We start from the raw sequence: 21,413 nt of genomic DNA, 5'->3' as shown, positions 1-21,413 counted from the left end.
AGCAATACGTAAATAGTCTAGTCACCTACAGTGCACACAGGGGAAGCAATTTTGCTTCAAAAACACCGTGGAATTCCAGCCCCCACAACTTTTAAGGGCTCCATGGGCGCACAGTGTCTGCAAGGAACTCGCCGCCCAGCCGTCACCTGCCGAACGCTGCCGAACAATGGAAGCGCGTAAAAACATGACACAGGAAGCGGAAAGAAACAGCACAGCTTCTCCTGGCACTGTCTTATTGAACCATCTGTCTTCTTGCACGGTTCAGTCTGTAAAATCACGCAAGCTATGCCAAGAGGGTGAAGCATAAACAGAACTGAGTCTTGTTTCACCCCATGTAAGAGTAAAAAGTCTCTAGAAATACCGTCCCCTTTGCGCTTAGTCCCTTCTCAAATATTTACCGCTTCTCTGAACCACAAGACAACTGCGCAGTAAAATCCACCCTTGCACAAGCCTCGGATACAATCAAACTGCAGGACCTCCTCTCTGGTTCTCCAAGCGTCCTCGGTCGCTGAAAGCTATCGCCCCCGCTACCAGGGGTTAGCGAAGCACAGCTACGAACGAGCGTTACTAGTGTAACGGTCGCGGGAGAGATGGAACATCCCAGGCCGCTCGCACCACGTAGCACGCGCACAGCGGTGGCAGCAAGAGGCCCTTACGGAAACTACTGCAGCGTGGCTGGAGTGTGTACGGCTGTGTCGACACTCACATAATCTGCAAGGTTAAAAATAGGAGATTCAGTGACAGTTGCAGCAAGATTCTTCTACTCGCATCCACGCTTCTCCACAGCTTCTACCTCCTCCACCTGTTCTGGAGATTTTTGTAGGCCACTGTATTCCCCGCTCTCTTCCAAAAGGTATATTTGCGTTCTACCTTAGACACCACCAGCCCACCGTTACATTTTAGTATTTTCCAAGTCACCCTTTTTAAAGAAGAAAGGGTCTCAGCATATCTCCAGCCTATCACGTGAGACTTATAAAAGCGCAGTTCCTAGCTCCCCTTCGGGATTGCCATTTAGGCTATAATGAACACAAGAAGCGTTCTGCAGCAGGTGGACTTGACTTTCAGACATCTCGAGTTAACATTACAATACCGCAGACCAAACAGCAGTTTCCACCACTGAGAACTCAGGCTGTCTAAAAAGCCCACCTTCCACTGGCACTGACACAGCAAGGAATGGGTCCTTAAACAGAATCTTTTAGCAACCTCCACAGAAAGAGACCCCTGATTTCATGAAGGGTTTCATAAAACACTTGCAAAAGCAATTGCCTGGGACAAGCTGGGGACATAGACTGGGATCCCTGTGCAATTCCAGGGCTGTCTGCAACGCTCTTACAAGTACCTTCCTGTACGTTCAGTTATTTTCTTCTGTTACGTCCTTCTGTCCTTGCTGACCAGCAGGTTATCAGACAGCCGGAGGTGGGGGAGAAGGAAGTCTGCCGACAGCCCAGGTCTCTGTGCCTGCTCGTGGCAACGCAAAGGAGGTCCAAGACTGGTGGCAGTTGTCAGGCTACTGACAACTCTCTACAGCATCCTGGGCCAATGGGACACATCATGGGGAAAGAAGTGGAAACATGCAAAAACCCAAGCGCTACAGCAACTCCAAATAGGTTCTCTGAAAGCCAAACATGCATATGCGTGGAGCAAAGCTAAGGATTATTCCTGGGGCTTCCTACTGCCATTCCTACAAGCTGGTTGGATTTCAGTAGGCTTGGGGGTCTGCTTGTCCTAAGACAACAAAACAAGCTGGAAGTGAGATAAAGCACATCACAACAAGCTTCTAAGGTCAATACAGTCTTTTTTTTGCGTTTAGACAAAGCCAAGCTGTTTTAAACAAAATTCTGTCTACAAAAACGAGATTCAAACAGAGGCCGCTATATTGAACAAAATTCTGAGTTCGGGCCAGCTTCTTCTCATTCAAATGGTCAGAAGAAGCTAAATTCAAAACCAGATTTTAGTTCTGCCCCTTGGTGATGTCAGACTCCATCTTGGTGGCCATAACTAACATGTAAACAGCTTGTTCTTTCCAAAGCAACACAGAGCTGGTCCTCCTCATACATGGGCTCAGGGGCTTGCTTTGCCAGACGTTAACCAAATTCTCCCAGCGCGCAAGCCAGTTACACTGAAGTGGGTTCATCTGGCGCGAACACCAAGCAAGCAAACGATCATCTTCGAGGACAAGGAAAGAGAACAAGCCAGGCTGGCTGCAGTAAGGGAGCTTCTTGCTGCAAGCTAACTGCGACTCCCCTCCCTTCTCCCTGCTCATACCATACATACTCCAGGTTAATGGGGAATTTCTAATGCTAAATCTCTTGCCAAGTTCCCTCTCACTATATACCTCGTTTTTTCCTACTGACTTGGGGCGCAGACCAGCTTCACGCACCCTGCTCTTTCCCCGTCTCTGCCTCCTCCTCCCTCTCCTCCATTACACAGCTCTCACCCTGCTAAACAACCTCCAATCAATCCGACTGCCAGAAATTCTCCCCAGCATCGGGGAAGGGAAAGAATGCGAAGCTGAGCACTCACATGGCAGCTACACCTCCCCCTGCACACACCACCCACCCCCCTGCAACAACAAAACAACACTGCCTGTCATCTGAAACCAAAGCCAGCACTCCAGCCAAAAAAGCTCTTTTCCTAAGAATCCCAAGCAGCTGAAGCCCTTAAGTGATTGTATCCCTTCTGTGGGCCTCCAACAAATTTCAATAACTGCGAGACGCAGTATTTCCTTCCCAAAAGCCAGTTTGGGAAGTATATCAAAGTCATAAAGTCTGAACAACTGAAACTGCTGTACACAAAAGCCAGTAGAAGTATTTCAGCAATGTAAAGCTAAAAACTGAAGCCTGCCGCATTGCATACTCTCCACTACCCTAAGGCTTTGTTGAATACTGATACTAGGGGTAGACAAAGGTTTTTTGCATACGTCTTTCTTTGCTTACAGGAAAGAAAACTGTAAGCAGGGGAGATCTATTTATCTCAATGCAGTGAGCTCTATAACTGAAAGAGCAGATCCAAAGCTGCTCCTGACAAAAGAATGATACGTTCATTTATCCGTACGCTCAGCTAAAAAGTAGAATTCCAGGGAGTTTAGGCACAGCATATTTCAAGCTCATCCTAAGCTATTTTTTCTCTTTATACTCAACAGAATTATTTTAAGCAGAAGAGACAAGATTTAGGCACAAAGATTTTTGTTGAAATAAGTGTCACTTCTGAGCTTTTATTAAACCTAAATTTATTTAGGAATACAAAGATTGGTTTTTGTGTTCCTATTAGAGAGCTAGCCCAATGTGAGTCTCTGGCCACAAGCAAAGCTGTTTTATGGTGCGTCTAAACTACCACAAAACATTAAGAGTGACAGAGACAGTTCAAACAGCATCTTGCAGTGCTATCACATTTTAAGAACCCTTCCTGCTGCAGATAAGGCAAAAGTGGACATCGAAGGCATCAGGAAGAAGAATAAGCTGTGCACTGAGATCAGAGATAACTTTTGACACTTACAGCATGTCAGGACAATTGTCTGGCTTTTCCAGCAGGCCTCCTTCCATCACAAAGCGGAGCACTTGTTCATTGGTCATGCCTTGGTACGGCTGCTCTGCTAGCGTTGCAATCTCCCAAAGTACAACCCCAAAGGACCTGGAAAACAAATCAGAACTTTAGAAAGCCATGCAATCTTAACAAAGATATTTGTCTTAGATGATGCTGAGAAGACAATGTTGAGAAGGTAGGTGTCTATAAGTCATCTCTTTTAAAAAGAAAATCCAATTGCTCAAAGACTATGCACTTATGGTGGTATCCACATCATCTAACATAAGCAACTGCTCACTCCCAACACCTCTAGTCAATGGCCAGAAACAGGCTCCCCGATCTGAACGACCCTTCTCTGAACGGCCTCTCTCTACTGACTCCGTAAGCAAGACTAGGAATAATTACATCTCTATTTTTCACACCATAATCTACAGCTCAGAGCTGGTCATGATCATGACTATTCAAAGGTCCAACGTTGCTTGCTTACACAGGGTCTGTATAGGTCAAGCAGTAAAAAAGCCACCAGAAGCTCCTTGCTCTGACCAGAAGCCTCCTAACCCAGAGGAGAGTTAAACTGGGAGCTTGCCTGGAAAAATCAGCTCCAGCCTCATTTCCCTTTCCCATTGCTTTGAGTTCAGATGCTAGGTGTGCTGGAAAGTGGGAACACCGGTGAAGAAAGGAAAGGGAAAAAAGCAGGAAAGAAAAAAAATGCATTGCTCCTGTCCCTGCACTTCCCCTATAGAGGACCTCAGGGCTTCAGACTGGATAGACACCTGATCGCTAAAGTCTACTTAAATATCGAGGTGTGGGTGGGTGTGGGGAATCAAACCCTCTAAGCAGAGGGCAATCTTCATGCAGTGCATCTCAGGTACTCCTGACAGCAGCTGAGAAGGCAATAATGCAGAACCAAAAGCTCTCATTCCAGTGCAAGCTGCTTTTCATCACAAATACTCAAGTCACACAAATCCAATCTAAAAGCTGCGCCTTTTTCCTTACCGCTTCAGCTACCTGAGAGCTAGGCAGTAAACACACACCACCACACCTGTGCATCTCGGCTACCTTACCACTAAAAATGAGCAAACAAGCAAACCTCCGTTCCCCAGGCACAAACCCTTCTTGGGTAATACTTTCCATCTATCACTCTGCCTTCATTTCTTCCACAGTCTAAGTCAAAGGTGCAAAGTAACTGTCAAAGCATCTAACATGCAACAGCAAGCAATGAAACCAACTTCTGAAGAAGTCAGAAGAAATGCAAATGTTTCCCAGCTTCTCATACCAAGAGTCTACTTTGCTGTAACAGCCGTAAAATATTTAAGCCTACAGGAGAAAGGCAGTTATTCCTTTTGCAACATGTATGTACCCAGGTTCTTGAGACAGAGCTGCTAGCTCCTTCCTACCGACTATAAAGATCAGACTTTCTTTGATCTGTATCAAAAAAAAGTTGGTCTAACGACATGAACTGATTACTGGTGAAGAAAGATAAGCATATTTACATAATTGGGTAGTTTGGATATAATTTTTGACACTTTCTAAACACATCAACCCCAATTTAAAATTAGTTTATTGAACAGACAAGGCTGAAATTGTCCTCCCTACACTGGGGAATCATCTACTTTTACACTGCTGCGCAGTGAAAGGAAATCTAGATGCTGCCTTGTTTTCTGTGGCTAAAATGCTGAGTCAAGCTTAGAGAAAGCAGTGTAGTATCAATAGGGTATTGTTGTGGAAACAGGAGTCCAGTATTATTAGGTGGTTATGGTAGAGTGGTTTTATCTTTCAGTTATCCACTATATCTAAAACGGTTTGCAGCTGAAGCCAGAAGCCACAGACAGACTCGCAATTGTTTGCCTTTCAGGGGAGGGAGGGTCAGCTCAACTTTCGGGCGCCTTTGAAGCTACTTTGATCACTGCAGGAATAATGAGAGCAAGTCTTGTGCACCTCCTAGTCATATCATCATAACAAATAAACTTACGTGGCTCCTTCAAGGCAACTACACCTCTTAAAAAAAAAAAGTGTAAGATGCTGAAGACTTACTTACAGAAATTCACCCTCATCCTGAACTGTATTACATTCATTTTAAAATGTTCTTCCCTAACTACAACAAAAACAGTCTCGTCTAATTACCTCATTCTTCGGGCAGAAGAGCAATGAAAGAATGAATTACCAAAATAAAGCTCCACCCTTCAAAAGCTCCAGACGCTCTTTTGCAGTTTGCCATTTCACCTTACAGCTTATAAATCTTGGACTCTGACCACTTGCACAGTTTTGTCTTTTTGACATTTTGGCTTCTAAAAACGATATCTAAGAACGTGGAACCAGATGTCAGAATATCCTACCAAAAAGGCAGGAAAAACAATCTCAACATTTTTTACTGTTTGAAGACAATAAATTGTCCCAAAATAGACAAACAACATGGTTTTCATGAAGCAGCTTCAAAATCTGAACCAATGCAAGGAATCAGGTGATTCTTCCTAGCATGAGGTCTTTAATGTATAGCATGTGGTTGGCGTATGGGTTATTGAAAAGTAGACTGGAATGACCATTTCAGCCATAAGCAGATCAAGTAACTAGACATTATTTCATGACAGTGATAAGTTAAGCTCCAATACATTTGGAATTCAGACTGAAATCTCTGAATCTATGGCTGTGAAGCATGTGGCAAGCATAAAGGTACATGCTGTACACAAACAGTATATTCACCATGTTGAAGCAGCTTTTTATACCTCAGATAGTATATCTATGTGAACAAAATTTTAGAAAGCAAAGGTGCTTCTTACAGTTAGATGATAGACCATCCCAAAGAGAAACTGGTTGAAATACTGATGAGACGTGTGGACCCGCTTTCCAAAAGGCACCTTTTTTCTCTCCCTAGGCTTTCAAGTAAGAACATGTCAAATCTTTGTCCTCTCCCTCTCCTACCTCTCTAAGTTTTCCAACCTTATCAATGACAAGTTACTTTCCTTTTCTTGACTTCTGCAGCCTGGCTAGGATATTTTGCTCAGGGATTCATTCCTAAGCCATGCCGCTGTTAAACTGCAATACTGTGTGATGAGCCCTACTTTGGGCTGAATGGCTGATGAATGCAAAACCTTGTTAAATTTGAAGGGAGAACTCATGTACTTCCTGCAACAATCAAAGTACTAATTTAGTTCTGACACCTGATGTCATGTCACAAGGATTTTTTTTTTTGCTTGGCATGTGAGTGTTGTTTAAACAACAACGTCACTTAACAGTCACAGGTTAAAAGGAAAACGTGTGGAAAAACTGCAATACTTCAACTTATCTGCAATAACAACTTATCTGTAGTTCATCTGTATCTGATCAGTCTGTTTCTGACACAATTGTCGGAGGTGATGGCTAGACTTGAAAGCCGCTGTTTGATGAGAAGAATGGGCAGGTCTGCCTGCTCTTCACTCTAGATTCATTCGGTTCTAAACCTGGGAATTTTTCTAGGGACTTGCTTCAAATTTTTGTCCACTTTGTGAAGCCATTACAAATCCTGGGTACATATTTATGGGTACATAAATAAGTTACAAGCCATGAACAAAATTTGGTAGGCAATATTCTAATGCTTTGCTTTTTCATTTGTTACATAATTTCTATTACAAACCTTTCACTCAAAGCTGGTACTATAGAATACAGTCCACTGACTCCAAAATCCTCAAACTGTTTAAAGAAAATGCAATTTACTACTAAAATACAACTCCTACTGACTTCTAGACATTTGGAGGCAATCAGCTGCCAATTCTGTAACATATCAGCAGTAAAAACATCTTGTTAGGAAGGCAGAGAAACCATAAAAGACAGAGTAGAGGTTTTGCCAGTACATATTCATCTCCTGCCAAGCCCTCCCTACCTATCTGCAAAAGCTGGGCGGGGGGAGGAGGGGGAAAAGAAATGTTCCAGAGTATTATTTCTTTTAAGAAGTATATTTTGAAATTTCCTGAACGCCTCTATTAATAACTTCACAGATACAGCAACTATGCAATGTGCTTTTAAAGAAAAACCTATTCCTGCATCTTGTGGTATTACAAGGCAAGCAAACAAAGCCCCAGACGGAGAGGGATACCCACACGGGAGAACTCTAAATAAAGAAAAAACTTGCTAGTGTACACAAACTGTGTGCAGAAAAGCAGAATTATTTTCACAGAAGGTTTTGATAGAAAAACAGGTCAGCACTATGAACCTTTCCATATTCTTGGCAACTTTTAATACTTTTCTTGAAGGAGGGCAGTTGGAAAAATGACCACTTGCTCTTCCAGGTGATGTTTTTCACTGCACAACTGATTTTACAACCCACAGCACAAAACATGCCTCTATCCCCACTTTCAGAAATCCATTTAAGACTCAGTGTCTGAGAGCAGAATTTAACCTCATGAGTTCTTGATTTTGCAATAGGAGCATGATAAAGAGGAGAGTGTCTCATAGTGGATAGAGAGAGCTACCTTTGAAGAGACAGGAGAAGCTGCATATTAAGTCTATTGAAACAAGAAAAGAGGCTAGAAAGAAAAGGGGCTAAAACAGGTTTTCACAGCCCCTTTCTGTTACCAGACATCGGAGTGCGTTGTGAAGACGCCATCTTTCAGTGATTCTGGGGACATCCAGCGGACAGGTAGCAAACCTTTCCCTCCTTTACGATAATAATCCGTCTCGTAGATGTCTCTCGTCATGCCAAAATCTAGAAGGTACAAATTCTGTGAGTTCACATGATAAAGCGATGAATATTTTCATTACCACATGCCACTGCAGCCCGCAGAGAATCACAGTTTGGTGTAAAGAATGTGCAATCTGTTACCATGGCATTTTACTTTGCAGGCACCTTACCTGTCTTCCTAGGGCTGGTTAGTCTCCCTAGCAGCAAAACCAAAAGAGATTTTTACCACTGACTTCAGTGGGCTAGGACTGAGCCCAGAGCAAGTCTGAACGATTTAAAGATATTAAAAATTCCAGGATTTATGCTCGAGCTTTGCAGTAAGCTGTCTTCTGGAGGTCATATCATTCACTAAACTGTACACTAAATTCAATGATTTTCTTTTCTTTTTAGTCTTAAGAAAAGAATGTAAAGAGCCCCTTTAGTATTCATATTAATGTCTTTAATTAAAGAATCTCATCTTTTAAGGGAAATCTCTCCTCTCTCTTTTTCCCCCCTCCTCTCTCCAAAGTTAATTTCCAATTCCAGTGAAATATTTGATCTCAAATACTGTAGAAGATTAGGCTATTCACTTATGGAAAAGTACAAATGACTATATGATTAATACAACCGATATTAAAGCCACAGCTCTGGTTGTACCGTGAGCACTTGCAAGACTTGGGTCTAATAATGTCCATTTCCTAACTGCAACACAGACTCATTTCAGACGTTTTCTGTACAGTCCGCTGGACACGCACCTACTGTTAAGCCTTGGACTAGCCCGTTTAACCCAGTAACCATGTTCTCACACGCTAATCCAAAAGCTAATAAATCAAGTGCCATCGAATCCCTTATTAATATTAACTCTATCTGCTGACACAGCAGGGCTAGGACAAAATTTGCTTTATCAATACAGACCTGCTGGGCTTTTTTTCAGGGAAGAATGGAGAGAAAAGAGGACAAAATTCCTCCAGTCTAAACAATTTTCACCGTTGTTATTACCAGTCTACAGCTTGGATGAGTGACCACTGATCCTTCCTGCTCCTTGTCTGTTAGGGACACTGATACCCTCAGCGACTATGACTAAAAAAACCCATCTGTGCAGCTACTCCATCACTCCCTCCCACACACCAGGGTGACTTTACTCTCGTTGAATGGAAAATTCTTTAAAAACGTAATGCAAATAAGAAACAGATATGCAGTGAGCATAGGACAGTGTAACATAAAGCTCTTCTTTTGTGATCTAAACAGTCTGAGTTGGCGTGTTCCAGTCAAGATGTTCCCAAACTGTTCCTGCGTGAAGGGATTTTCAATACCGGCCCATAACTGAGAGCAGTACAGTGTATTTCTGGGAATGCTTTCGGGGTAACCATGTTAAAGGTAAGAAATGCACCGTGTTCAGCTCAATGAATTGTAAAAGATGGGGTGGGGGAAGGAGGAGTGAGAAAACAAGAACGAGGAGGATTTAGACTGACTTCCACCAAACCTGCAGAAAATGAACACCCTCCCCACCCCCCCCCCCCGCAAAGATCTTACTCCCTAATTAACTGACACAAAATGAAATCATATTTTCTTTCTCCCAAATGACAGTATTACTTACAGGAATTATTGAAATACCTGAGTTAAGCTCAGAGCAAAAGCATTAGTTTCCTATAGCAGAAGGCTGTTACCATACATACTATTTTAATATGCACAACTCTAAAACAGCCAAAAGCTTAAAATCACCCTCTCTGGAGACAAATCTGAAAAAACTCATCTGACACTATTTTGGAGAGGTGGTGAAGGGAAGGGGAAAAAAAAAAAGAAAAAAAAATGGTGTTCTAACCACACAGCAGAGGAAAAGCCGTTCTGTTGTTTGGAAAGCAGAACTCCAGTTCAGGCTGGAAAGCATCCAGCAGAAGTCAAACCTTACATTCCACTTCCAAATCTGATATGCTTTAAAATAATCCTAAAATTCTCATTCTTGAATCAATAAACAGGAGGTGGGATTACTGTTGTGCATTAACAAAAAAAAGCAAATGACACACCAGTGGTAACTACACTATTCACCCAGATGTCTGCAGCATCTGCGCCTCCAATCACTGCTTCTCTAGCTCCTTTCAAACCCATACACTATATTATTTCCTCACTGGAACAGCAGCAAGTAGAGACATTCCAAGAGTTTCAATGCAGTGTTGACTGCTCACAGGTCTTAAATCACAGCAAGCCTTCATAGGGAATATATTTCATTCTGCAGATATTTAACACAGAGCTACATTTTAAAAGATCTTTCAAACAGCTTTCAAAAAATTAAAATGCCTTCTAAGATGCTGATTTTTGTGATGATATTTTTCATTTGTGTTCAAGTCAAGAAAGCGCACCTCCAATTTTCACAGTGAAGTCTTCTGCCACCATGCAGTTTCTTGCAGCAAGATCTCTGTGAACAAATTTGTTGGCGTTGAGGTATGCCATCCCATCGGCAATCTCTCCTGCCATCTGAATCATCTTCTTCAGAGTTGGAGGTGCCTGACCAGGATTATTCTAAGCAAGATTAAGACGACGAAACAGTAAGAGGAAAAGAAAAAAGCAACTATTTCTACATCAAATCGTAATATACTATCATTCTCCAACCAGATTATCACAATTAAGCCTGACAAGAACCAGGCTAAACAGAAACTTATGATTACATAGACCATAGTATCTTAGTGGGAAAATTGGACACAGCAAGCTGGGTTACACAGAGAACTCCCAAATAACTCTCTTATAACACACCATTCTATTTTAGAGAATTCAAGCAAGCAGGAATTTTTGGTATAAGGATTTTATACCTTATACCTAAGGGGTTTAAATGCACATCCTTCTGCCACGCAAGTTGCAAAATACAAAGCAAAAGAGTTATTTTGAAGATTTCTACTAATTGCTTTACTATCTCCACAAATAAACCAGATGATGGTAAATGATTTCATTCCCTGCTTCCCAATTCTCCATAACCAGATATCTCTTCAATTACTTTTATTTGCAAACAGGACAAAAAGCTCATGAGACCGTTTCTTCTGAAACACTTTCACTCCTTATCCATCCATGGATATATGGCTTCTGCCTTTCTCAGCCTCTTAGATGAAGGATTTCAGGTATTTATACACCATCAGTAACATCCCACCATCCCCTACCAGTACGGATTTAGCTAAGATTTATACCCTTTGGATAATCCTCACTGACTCCATTACCGAAAAGGGAGCCTCAAATCCGTAATTCTAATGACGACAAAGATCCTACAAAGCACAGATCAAGTCACTGAACTTCATCACATCTCCATCCAGAGATTAAACAGTCCCTTACCCACCTTCCATGGAAAGTGTCCATGTGCAGTCCCATCAGCACCTTCAAACTGTGCTACTTCATGTTGAGATAATGAGCAACACTCACTATTTCCAGGCTCCCCAAGAGCTGAGTATAACATACCCTGCAGAGCCAAGTAAAGGAGCAGGAAGATACATCCAGGAAAACCCAGAAGGACCAACATGAGTTGGTGTCCCAGGAAAGAAAGGTAGATATGGGAGCGGCTGGTGAAATTGTTGGCAAAATCAGGGAGCATGCAGGCCCTCCATCCACACCTGCCTTACTAGTCATACAAGTCCTCAGTAAACTTCACTCAACTCTTTCCATTGCACATCAGTGGAGACAGAATTCATGTACTGGCCTACCACAGAGTGCTTTGGAGAGCACCAATATACAAGCAGAAAAGCACAGCACAGAGCTCACCATTTTGGTAATTTCTATATAACATCACCGCCCCTTGTCACAAAGTTTGCCAAATTCAATTGCATTCAGCCAAAACTATCTAATATAACCTGAAACATTATTAATCACAGACGCTAGTCATGTCCTTAGTCCATTTATTACCATATTCATTCCTTTTTACATCTACCACATGCCCATGTTCTGTTTCTATAAGTTATTCACAAAGTGCTAAATCATGAAAGTAATGGTCAAAGAAAACCGCTGAGCAAATTTTCTACATAATTCACTATGATTTCAGTGGCAAATGACCTCTGTGTCTTCTTTATCTTTCAGCCCCTATATTATATGTGGCAATTTTAGCTGTTAGACTGTTGGCCTACATATTGAAGTATGCATATGAGCTAAAACATTAGGTTTTACCAGACTTGCAACAGAGGCAACATGCAGAATATACATCATGCACAATCATCCTAACATGCATGTTTCAGCCAGCCATATTTTTGTTTAACCTCTTAACGAGAAATTAGATCAGACAGGAGATTTAACTAAAATCTGGAAAATAGGGCTCAATGACACAAGAGGGGACCTACTCAGCGCAGGACACTGGGCTATTTGCAATGACTTCCTCACGAAAAAAAGGTGTTGCAGATCACAGAGCAGCTCATGTTTCATTCTTAGAGCTTAAGGAGAAGGGCAAAACTAGCTGATTGCTACAAGTTATAAACACACTTTCCCTTCACTAAGAACAGAGTTCAGATACAGGGGAGCAAGCAAAAAACCCCAAGAAAACAAACAAACAAACAAACACCCCAGATCATTGACATGAACTCTCCAGATACATACTGAAGAGGTGACAAGGCAATTGTGTCCCTATCCTACTCTGACTGCTAGCAGTGGAAGTGAATTACACAGAATGCTTGGTCTACACGTCAGAAAGAAAAATAATCATGGAGCAAGTAATATTAATGAATGTGCTAAGAATATCTGCTAACTTTAGGTGTTTCTGCAAGTGAGAAACAAGATTAATCCAAACCCTGAATTTCTGCAACGGTCTGCTTTTACGGAATGTTTAATTTAACAAATACAGCACCGTGACATTTAAAATACAGAGAAAAGGAAAAATGACAGAAAGGAGGAGGAAGCCACCCAAAAAAGATCTGCAGAAATCTGCTAGCTCAAACATAAGCAAAGGCCAAGACCAGCGAGGCTCAGCTGTGGTGCCAATTCAGTGCAGAGGATTGGGTCACTAAGCATCTGAAAGGTTTGTTCCGCAGAGAAATGACAGTTGCTCCCTAGACGCGGGGAACCTGACAACATGGGTCAGCTTGCTGCTTTCACTGTGACCCCCTTCCTTTCAAGGTGATTCTAAACAAAGAAATAAAAGAAAATATCTAACAACTCATGACTCACCTCTGTGTCTGGCCTCAATGATCTCAGGTAACTTTTGAGGTCCCCACGTGTCATCAGCTCCATGATAACCAGCGTTGGCTGGCCCTGAGAAACTACGCCAAGCAGTCGAACCTGAAAGAGAAAAAACAAACGTTCAATCACAAATACAGCTGATTATACTGGTAAAATCATTAATTCATGTTAATATGTAAGAGCAGCCCCCCCAAAATCCCATGAATCTGTGGGAAAGGTCTGGAAATGGATTTGGTACCGCCCCCAATGCCAGTTTATTAATGTATTACAACGCTGCACAGAGTTGAAGCTAAAATCCCAAGTCACCGCTCGAGAGTCAGTGAAGATGTGCACTGAGCACCTCCTGTCAGTAAGCACGGCTGTATCAATCGCAGCCTTGCTACATTTCGATGACTTACCACGTGGTGACAATTGAACTCCTTCATCACCGAAGCCTCGTTTAAGAACTCTATCCTCTCACGCATGCTTGCGGACTCATTGACAGTTTTGATGGCCACCCTGGTCTCCGGCTCATCCTTCACCACTCCTTTAGCTATTCCCTCGTAAACCATCCCGAAGGAGCCTTGCCCCAGCTCCCGACACATGGTGATCTTCTCGCGGGGCACTTCCCATTCATCAGGAACGTACACTAAGGAGAGAGAGAACAGGCCATGACACTCCACTTCTGCAGGTGGTGGGATCACTCTGGGCTTTAGGATACCAACTGCCCAAACCTTTTACTGAAACACCACTAGACCCAATGCTAACAGCTTACACGACGCATACAGTTATTGCGTGGTCTTCCCCATACAGAGATAGGCAGATATTTGCCATACCAATAAACCTTAAAGAAATAGGTAGACGGACTTGAAGGGGCCTCACTATGGTACTGATGTATTGAGACAGAAATAAGGAACCTCAAAGCACAAAACCTGAGTAGGAAGAAGCCTGACACAGTACTTCAGGCTTGAGCTTTTCTTGGGATCCTTGGTTTTCTAATTCTTCCAGACAGCATCAAACATACTTGATCACCTGTATCAATTTAGTGTCTGTTGTATTCTCCATTAGCAGATTGATTTTATGACTACAGGGAAACAGACTCTAATCTAACAGGCTCGTGGCATGAAACTACTCTGATCACTTGCACACGCACTGTTGCACCAATAAAGGCAAAACTTGCTGCTCCTGCACCTTTGATCTGAGGCAGAGACACCTTGGAAGGTGACTGCCGGGAGGGATAACTGCCTCAGGCAAGGAGACATCTGAGCCGTGAGTAGTCACTGATGCTGCCGCCTATCACTCACCAAAGGAGGGGACAATCGTGCCACATGCTCTGGAGGAGGGAAACGACAGGATGCAGAAGTAGAGCATTATAGCAAAAATGTCAACGGACTTTTAAGTCTAACAATACTGCTACAACAAAAGCAGTAAAGGAAAAGAGAGTCAGCCGCCACTCTGGCTAAACCTATTAGCCTCTAGGGGGCTTTTGGAAACTCCTGCGAAGAGCACCAAAGCAAACCATAAACAGAAGAACCGGTGCCTCAAGCAAATTCTTCTGATGTTCTGATTACCTCCTGCACTTGCAGAGCTCTGCACGTACCTGATCGGTACAGTGCGGGCACATGCTCATCACACGCACCCACACCTCTAAGCTGGAAAAAACAGCCATTATTTATCTAGCAAGCAGGGTGCCAGTGGGACCCTAGCAACTCATTCAGCCATAAAGCTGGACCTCCAGGGTTCTTCGTTCCACAGCAGCTCTGGCACACAGGCTTTCTGGAAACACAGAGCTGAAGAGACCTGGACCGTCAGGGTCATTCAACTCCTGCTGCTGCTCAGTGGCAGCCAGCACAAAAACTGGCAAGAACTTCAGCTTCATCATTAGCAGGCATGCCCGCCTGCCACACTGCAGCGCAGGGAAATAATACAGAAAGCAAAACCAAAAAAAAAAAAAAAAAAAAAAAAAAGTGCACTGTTCTAGGAAAAGCAATTTTTTTTTTTTAGAATTTTTATTTCTTGGAAAGTTTTAAGGAATTTAATCTTGCTCCAGATCAGGCGAAAAAAATCCATTTTCTCGAGGTCCAGAATTTTGGCAGAGTTAATCAAGCATGTGTATATACACAAGAAATTAAAACCAAACAATCTTAATGAACCATAAACCTTAATCTTCCTGAACTCAGCTCTAATTCTTGCTTGTTATTTGGCAGTGGACATCTTCACCATTGTCCTGCTGGAAATGTTCTGCACAGGCTTCCAAATCACTATGTGCTGTTAGATTTTCTCAGTCTCATTGCCAGCCGTACAAATCTGTCACCCAATCTCCCGGGTAACAACGTACCGAGCTAGCTCTCAGCCGGCACCCCCAAGTCCCTCAGAAAGATGGTTTGGTCTACGTGAGAATCTTTTTTTATTATGTTTTTGTTGAGCTTTCTTGCAATGAACATATTAGATACTTCAGTTTCTTTATGGGAAGTGGAATAAAGGATGGAGGGGGAGTAATTTTTGCTACAAGTAGCAAACAATCTCATTTTAAGCGAAGGGAACATTTATCCCAGACAGAACTTCCCTTCCCAGTTCTCTAAGAGGCCACTAACTGCCATTTCTCCCAACTTCTACCCTTTGCATTCCTCCTATATTCAAAGAGCATTATCCACATTGCATCTCCTACAGAAAAAAGAAAGGATTAAAGATGCTCCAAACAACCCAATATCTGACTTTACAACTAGAATTATTTCACTCTTCAAGCAGAGCACTGAATACAAATATTCAGCTGGGATATAAACAGTGCAACAGTCTAATGCCTCTGAACACTGTCATCTCCAAATATACATTTGTCACAAACATATTAAGTCAGTCTGAAACTAGCTTTAAAGAACTGTTTTGCCAGCTAGAGAAAAGCAGGCTTATTTATACGCCACACAACAAGAGAAAAGAATATGGATTACATTAAACCTCTGTGTTTATTTTAACCCAAAATTTCTGCATGTGATACACCTGAAAGCTCACAATATTGCTTCTCTTTCTCTAAATGCAAAAAGTTGTTGGGGAGTTTTACTGGGAATGGAAATGAGAAGAGGGTATTGGTTTTTGTAAATGTTATTGTTTTTCACATCAGAAGTGTTTTATTTTCCTAATAGATCAGAATAGGATTTATAAGGCCAAACACGAAAGACGGTGAACGCATGAATTCTTTAATTTCAGTGAAAATGATCTAAAAGAAATCACTGAAAGAGTGAGTGATAATCTGAAAATGAAACTAATACATCTAATCTGTCTCAGCTGAATAAATTATAGGGAAAATTTTCAACCCCCCCCTCAATTCCAGTAAACTGGTGACATTTATATGTTATCAATGATGGATTACCGACAGGTGTGCTAACAAAACAGCTAGAGAAAAGAGTTTTACTACGTCTCTTTTAGAGTTCTGCATCTCCTAAAGTGAGACACAAGCAGACCACATGAAAGGAAAAGCATCCGAAGCGTAAGGCCACACTTACCGTCTGAAGCACTGAAGTACTCAGGGTTCACAGAAGCGTAAAGTACTCCATTGCCCAGTCTGTCACTGTTCCTGTTGAAACATTTTTTTTTCTTTTTTAATCTTTAAACCTAAGCAAATTTCAGACCACCTCTTCTACAGCTTTTCCACTGTTTGCTCAACCATGAAATATTATTTACTGTGTGTGGAGAGCTTTTCGGAGAAAGAGGACAAATGAAGTTGTTGTTCTACCTCACATAATCCATGGAAAATCAATCCAGAATAGTGTTCCCAGGAAATTCCCCCTTCAGTCCACTCTATACCAAATCAGCACAAGAAATGTATAGGGCGTTTTTAGTTGCTAGGTAAACTTCCTCTAAGAAAAGCAGCTGAATGGTGATGCATACCGGAGACCTGTGGCTGAGAACGTCACCTGCTCCACTGTGGAAGAAGTGATTTTGCCTAGAACAGGATTGTTTTTACGGGGAATTCCATTCGACTGTTTTATAAATTGTTTCTACTGTTTATTTTAACTCCCTCCTTTTCCCCCAATTTCTTGAGGTGATTTTCAGTATAAGACATACTTTTTCAGCACTGCGAGAGCTCTTGCAGGAATCAGGCTGTACAAATAAAATTGTCAATCAGACCTCAGAAAACCAAAGGCTAAAGAGACCAAATGTTTTTGTGAGCGAGAACAAGAGCTGAAAGAAGAATGAGTTATCACGCATTCCACGTAGGAGAGCTCAAGGGAAGGCCAAGCAGCTACCCTGCATCACCAGACACAAAGCCTGTTGCTCGAATGCTGGAGGAGAACAGTTACAGTCTCCACGTGAATGAATCAAGAGCTGTAAATAATGGGATCGTTCTCAGTGAGTATAATTTATGAGTATATAATTTAAAAAAGTCTATATATAAACAGTTGCAAGGCTGAACACATTTGCACTGACTTCTATTAAGTTCTCATTAAGTATTTCTTCAATTAAAAAGAGAAAAAAAATCACTAGCAGTGAAAAGCAAAACTGAGGAAAACGAACTAATTCATCATTCTCCTCGACAAACTTTGCTCTGTCCAGCATGTATTTTTTAAAATGGATGTAAAGGCTTCAGAAAACCTTTAGAATTTGGGAGAAATCAAATTAACCTAAATTGAACTAAGCTTTCATGGTTTATAAAATGACCCAAATTTCAGGCAAAGCTGCTGATTATAAAAGGTTCAGGGTCTGCCATCACTGTCCCAGTGGATATGTTCCTGCCAACCCTTCTTCTTCCCTCCCAAACATGATACTGTAATAAAAAGCCGCTTCATATCTCAAACAGCAACCAGATGCTCACTGTAACTCTAAACCAGCTCCTTTTACACGTCAACAGGACAGAATCTATGTTAGCTTCTCCCACTCAGTCCTCTGAATGCCATTTCACTTCTTCATTTCCAGCTTGCTCCATGGGCACAGATTTGAAAACAAATATTCCCCTCTTGCAATTTAGCTTTAACCACAAGCGGAAAAAACTCACCGTTTTTTGTTAAAGACGTACAGCATTATCAATAAGCCTCCAATGATGAGCAGGAAAGCAATGGGGAGCACGATTATCAAGTGCAGGAAGTTGCCATAGTTTGCTGCTGCAACCAACAAGAAAACACTTGTGTCAGGGTTTCTATGGAATCTCTGTTAACAAAGAAACATGCTAAACCCGCTCGATATATTTCCATACAAGGGAGAAATCAAAGTACTCATTTTCTTGTCTGATAAGGAGAAATGTACTCAGAAATACTACCTGACTGCAGCTGAGTAGAACTAGAAAACAGACAGTGAAAAGCATTAATTTTATACAGAACAGTGTCTGTCTGGGGTTATGCTTAACGTTATGCTTTTAACGACTTGCATTCCTCAGTGAATAATATGCTTATCCTTGCAATTGTTTATACTATATTCAGGATATATACACACAGGTCTTTACTTCAAGTTAAATTCCAGCAATAAAAAAAAAGGAAAAAGATGGAGTTCTAGTTTTCCATGGATACACCTATTCTTCAACTAAATACAGAGGTTTTGGAGGGGGTCTTTGCATACACTGTACAGTGCTCTTTCTCCAAAATGCAAATCACTCCCATTGTCAGGACTAGTCTCACCGTTTCATCAGTGTGTTACCTTTATCAAAATGTCACTGAGATCAAACAGGTCATATGAAAAAGCATCTTGAAATAACAAAAAAACAAACCAACCTGCCAGCCATAATCTAAACAACCTGCTTCTCGCATCACTTTACATTTTAAAGCAGGTTTGCGAAATTGCCACAGATTTTGTATAATCCAGCTCCACACTGCTACTCCTAACATCACAATCCCAACCACGAGTAGCAAAGCACAGGGGAACCCCAGCAACGCGTTCTACGCACCCATTGCCTGTTTGCATCTCTAAAACACATGCAAGGAATGCAAGACGACAATCACACCTCAGATACACCTTGTGCTTGCTGACACTTGCCAAAAAAAGAACACAGGAGAGTTCCCAAAGAAGCATCAGCACATCACAAGGGTATTCAGTACACAGAGAAGAGGTTCGTACACCCAGTTGCATACATTAAAAACAGGAATTATTAAAAAAACAATGATCACACAGTTTGGCACTGCCTATGAACATTCTTCTTACATTTGGGCTGCACATAGAAAGACACTGGCTCAGTCCATGACCCATTCCCAGCTAACGAAGTGGCCTGAACTCTGGCAGAATAGTTCCCAGGATTCAGATGAGTTAGTTTAGCTCCTCCAAGCTTCTTGTATTCCTGCCTGGAAACACATTCCCGCTTCTCCTGAAAGAAAGAAAAGCAACTTGCAGTTCATATTAATATCTTCACACTCTTCATTCTTGAGAAAACAATAAGGCTGCAAGATAAGCTTGGTTTTTTTTACAACTAAAAGCGCCATCTGATCAGTTTTCCTTCAAGCAGTTCAAGGAGATATGTGGAATTCAAAAGCTGTCAAAAAAATGAAACAAAGGAATGACATGCAGCCTGCTGCTGGCTGTTTGAGACCACAGTTCCTATCTTCAGCCCGTAGCAGCGCACAGGAACATGTTAAGAGAGACCCAAACAGGTATCTCAGTTTGCCCATGTGTAAAATGGGACTAAGAGGAACACTACTCAATGATTTAACTCTTGGTAATCTACAGATCTCTGAATGAAAGCAGCTACCATAAACACCATATAAAAAGTTACTTTACTTAAGAATAAACTTTCCACTTTAAAGGTTTCATGGTAAATACTAACGAGGGTGACTCAATAACCAAGGTGACTCATGCTACTCAATACCAAAGCTTGTTTATTACAGCCTGCACTGAAGCACATCTTTGAAAGAGTGAAAAAATCTTAGGCTATTCATTTTTAAAGAGAGAATACAACTAAACGTTGTATCCTTTTCCATCATTTTGAGGTGCATTTTATATTTTTTACAGGATAAAAAAGGTCAACCTCTCGAACGCCTTTCAGCTTCTGATTTACAGACTGCTTGTAACCTCTGTTATCCAAGAGTGTGTGATCTAATAGGCCACGAACAGAGATTAATTTGGACTGCAGACTAGCAGCTAAGTCACCCTCTGTGGCAAAAACTGCTACATGAGTCTCAGCAGCCTCAAGTGTGATGATGTCTACTTTAAATCAATGAGGCGCTTCATACTGTGCTAAGTCTTTTGTGACGTACAAAGTCAAAGCAACGAAAACATATTACAATTGCACTCAGACTTGGGTTCTCGCTGGGTCTACGCAAATACGGGTTTAGCCCTAGCCTAACCCCATTTAGCTAGTCAGATATGACAAGATCACAGCATAAATTAGAATTATAAGCTATAACTCTTAACAGAGGGATGTCAAATCCTCACCTCTCCATGCTGCCCATATTTGATTTCATACATTAATATCAGCCCGTTTGGATTTGCAGGCTCTAACCACTTCAGGTAGACCGTATTTTCTTCTTTTGCTTCCCATGCTACTGTTCCTGGAATGTTATCTGCTCCTTCTGTAAAAGATTTACAAGTCATGTCAGAACACCACTTATTACTGAAACGGGAGCTTACACAAATATTGAGGAAAAAATGTTTCAAACTATTCTTTAGGTACAAAAGCACCGCGGTAAGCGCTACTCAAAGATCCGGAGAACTAAGTGTACCGGCCAGGGGCTTGTTGGGGAGATCAGCATCGTCTGAACCACTGACTGCCAGAAGTGATGCAGCACGTAGCTCCACCAGCATCAGCACTCTATTAGTCACTGTGCTCTATTTACGTGCCAAAGAACCTGTGTATCAGTGTCTGGTTTCTTCCTTCCAAACTTTCCACTAGGCCCAACGGTGCAGACACAGGTCTTCTCAAACAGCTATCAACACTGGGCTGTTTGCAAATGTCTGTAAACACAGTAAGTTCTGCCCCGCTGACACCCACTCTCTGTGGGCAGCCTTAGGAAATTTTTATTGTGCCCGGTCACAGTTCTTTAAAAGAGTCTTGAAAGTAATTCAACAATTGCTTTATCCCAAATACTTTTAGTTCTTGATAACTTAATGTTTTCCACGCAAAAGCTAACAGGAGTATGAAGACAGATTCCGTCAAATTAAGGCCACCTTTACAAGAATACAGTGGCTAGGTCTAGAAGGAGAAAAAAAAAAAAACCAACAACACTGT

General features: G+C 41.8%; 1 protein-coding gene across 1 annotated transcript in view; it reads right to left on the bottom strand.

The window, feature by feature from the left end:
• The window catches only part of IGF1R (insulin like growth factor 1 receptor), a 191,757-nt gene that overhangs the window by 4,377 nt on the left and 165,967 nt on the right, over positions 1-21,413 (bottom strand). Inside the window, exons 12-20 of the mRNA XM_013943661.2 lie at positions 20,621-20,757; positions 19,397-19,556; positions 18,261-18,366; positions 16,771-16,841; positions 13,693-13,922; positions 13,283-13,393; positions 10,513-10,672; positions 8,071-8,200; positions 3,496-3,630 (exon numbers count right to left, since the gene is read on the bottom strand). Of these exons, the coding sequence (XP_013799115.1) occupies positions 3,496-3,630; positions 8,071-8,200; positions 10,513-10,672; positions 13,283-13,393; positions 13,693-13,922; positions 16,771-16,841; positions 18,261-18,366; positions 19,397-19,556; positions 20,621-20,757 (1,240 nt within the window). The remainder of the gene's footprint in view (positions 1-3,495; positions 3,631-8,070; positions 8,201-10,512; positions 10,673-13,282; positions 13,394-13,692; positions 13,923-16,770; positions 16,842-18,260; positions 18,367-19,396; positions 19,557-20,620; positions 20,758-21,413) is intronic.

The sequence above is a fragment of the Apteryx mantelli genome, chromosome 15, assembly GCF_036417845.1.
Source record: "Apteryx mantelli isolate bAptMan1 chromosome 15, bAptMan1.hap1, whole genome shotgun sequence".
NCBI classification, from domain to species: Eukaryota; Metazoa; Chordata; class Aves; order Apterygiformes; family Apterygidae; genus Apteryx; species Apteryx mantelli.
Note: the sequence above shows the minus strand (reverse complement) of the source record. Positions and strands in the feature narration are given on the sequence as shown.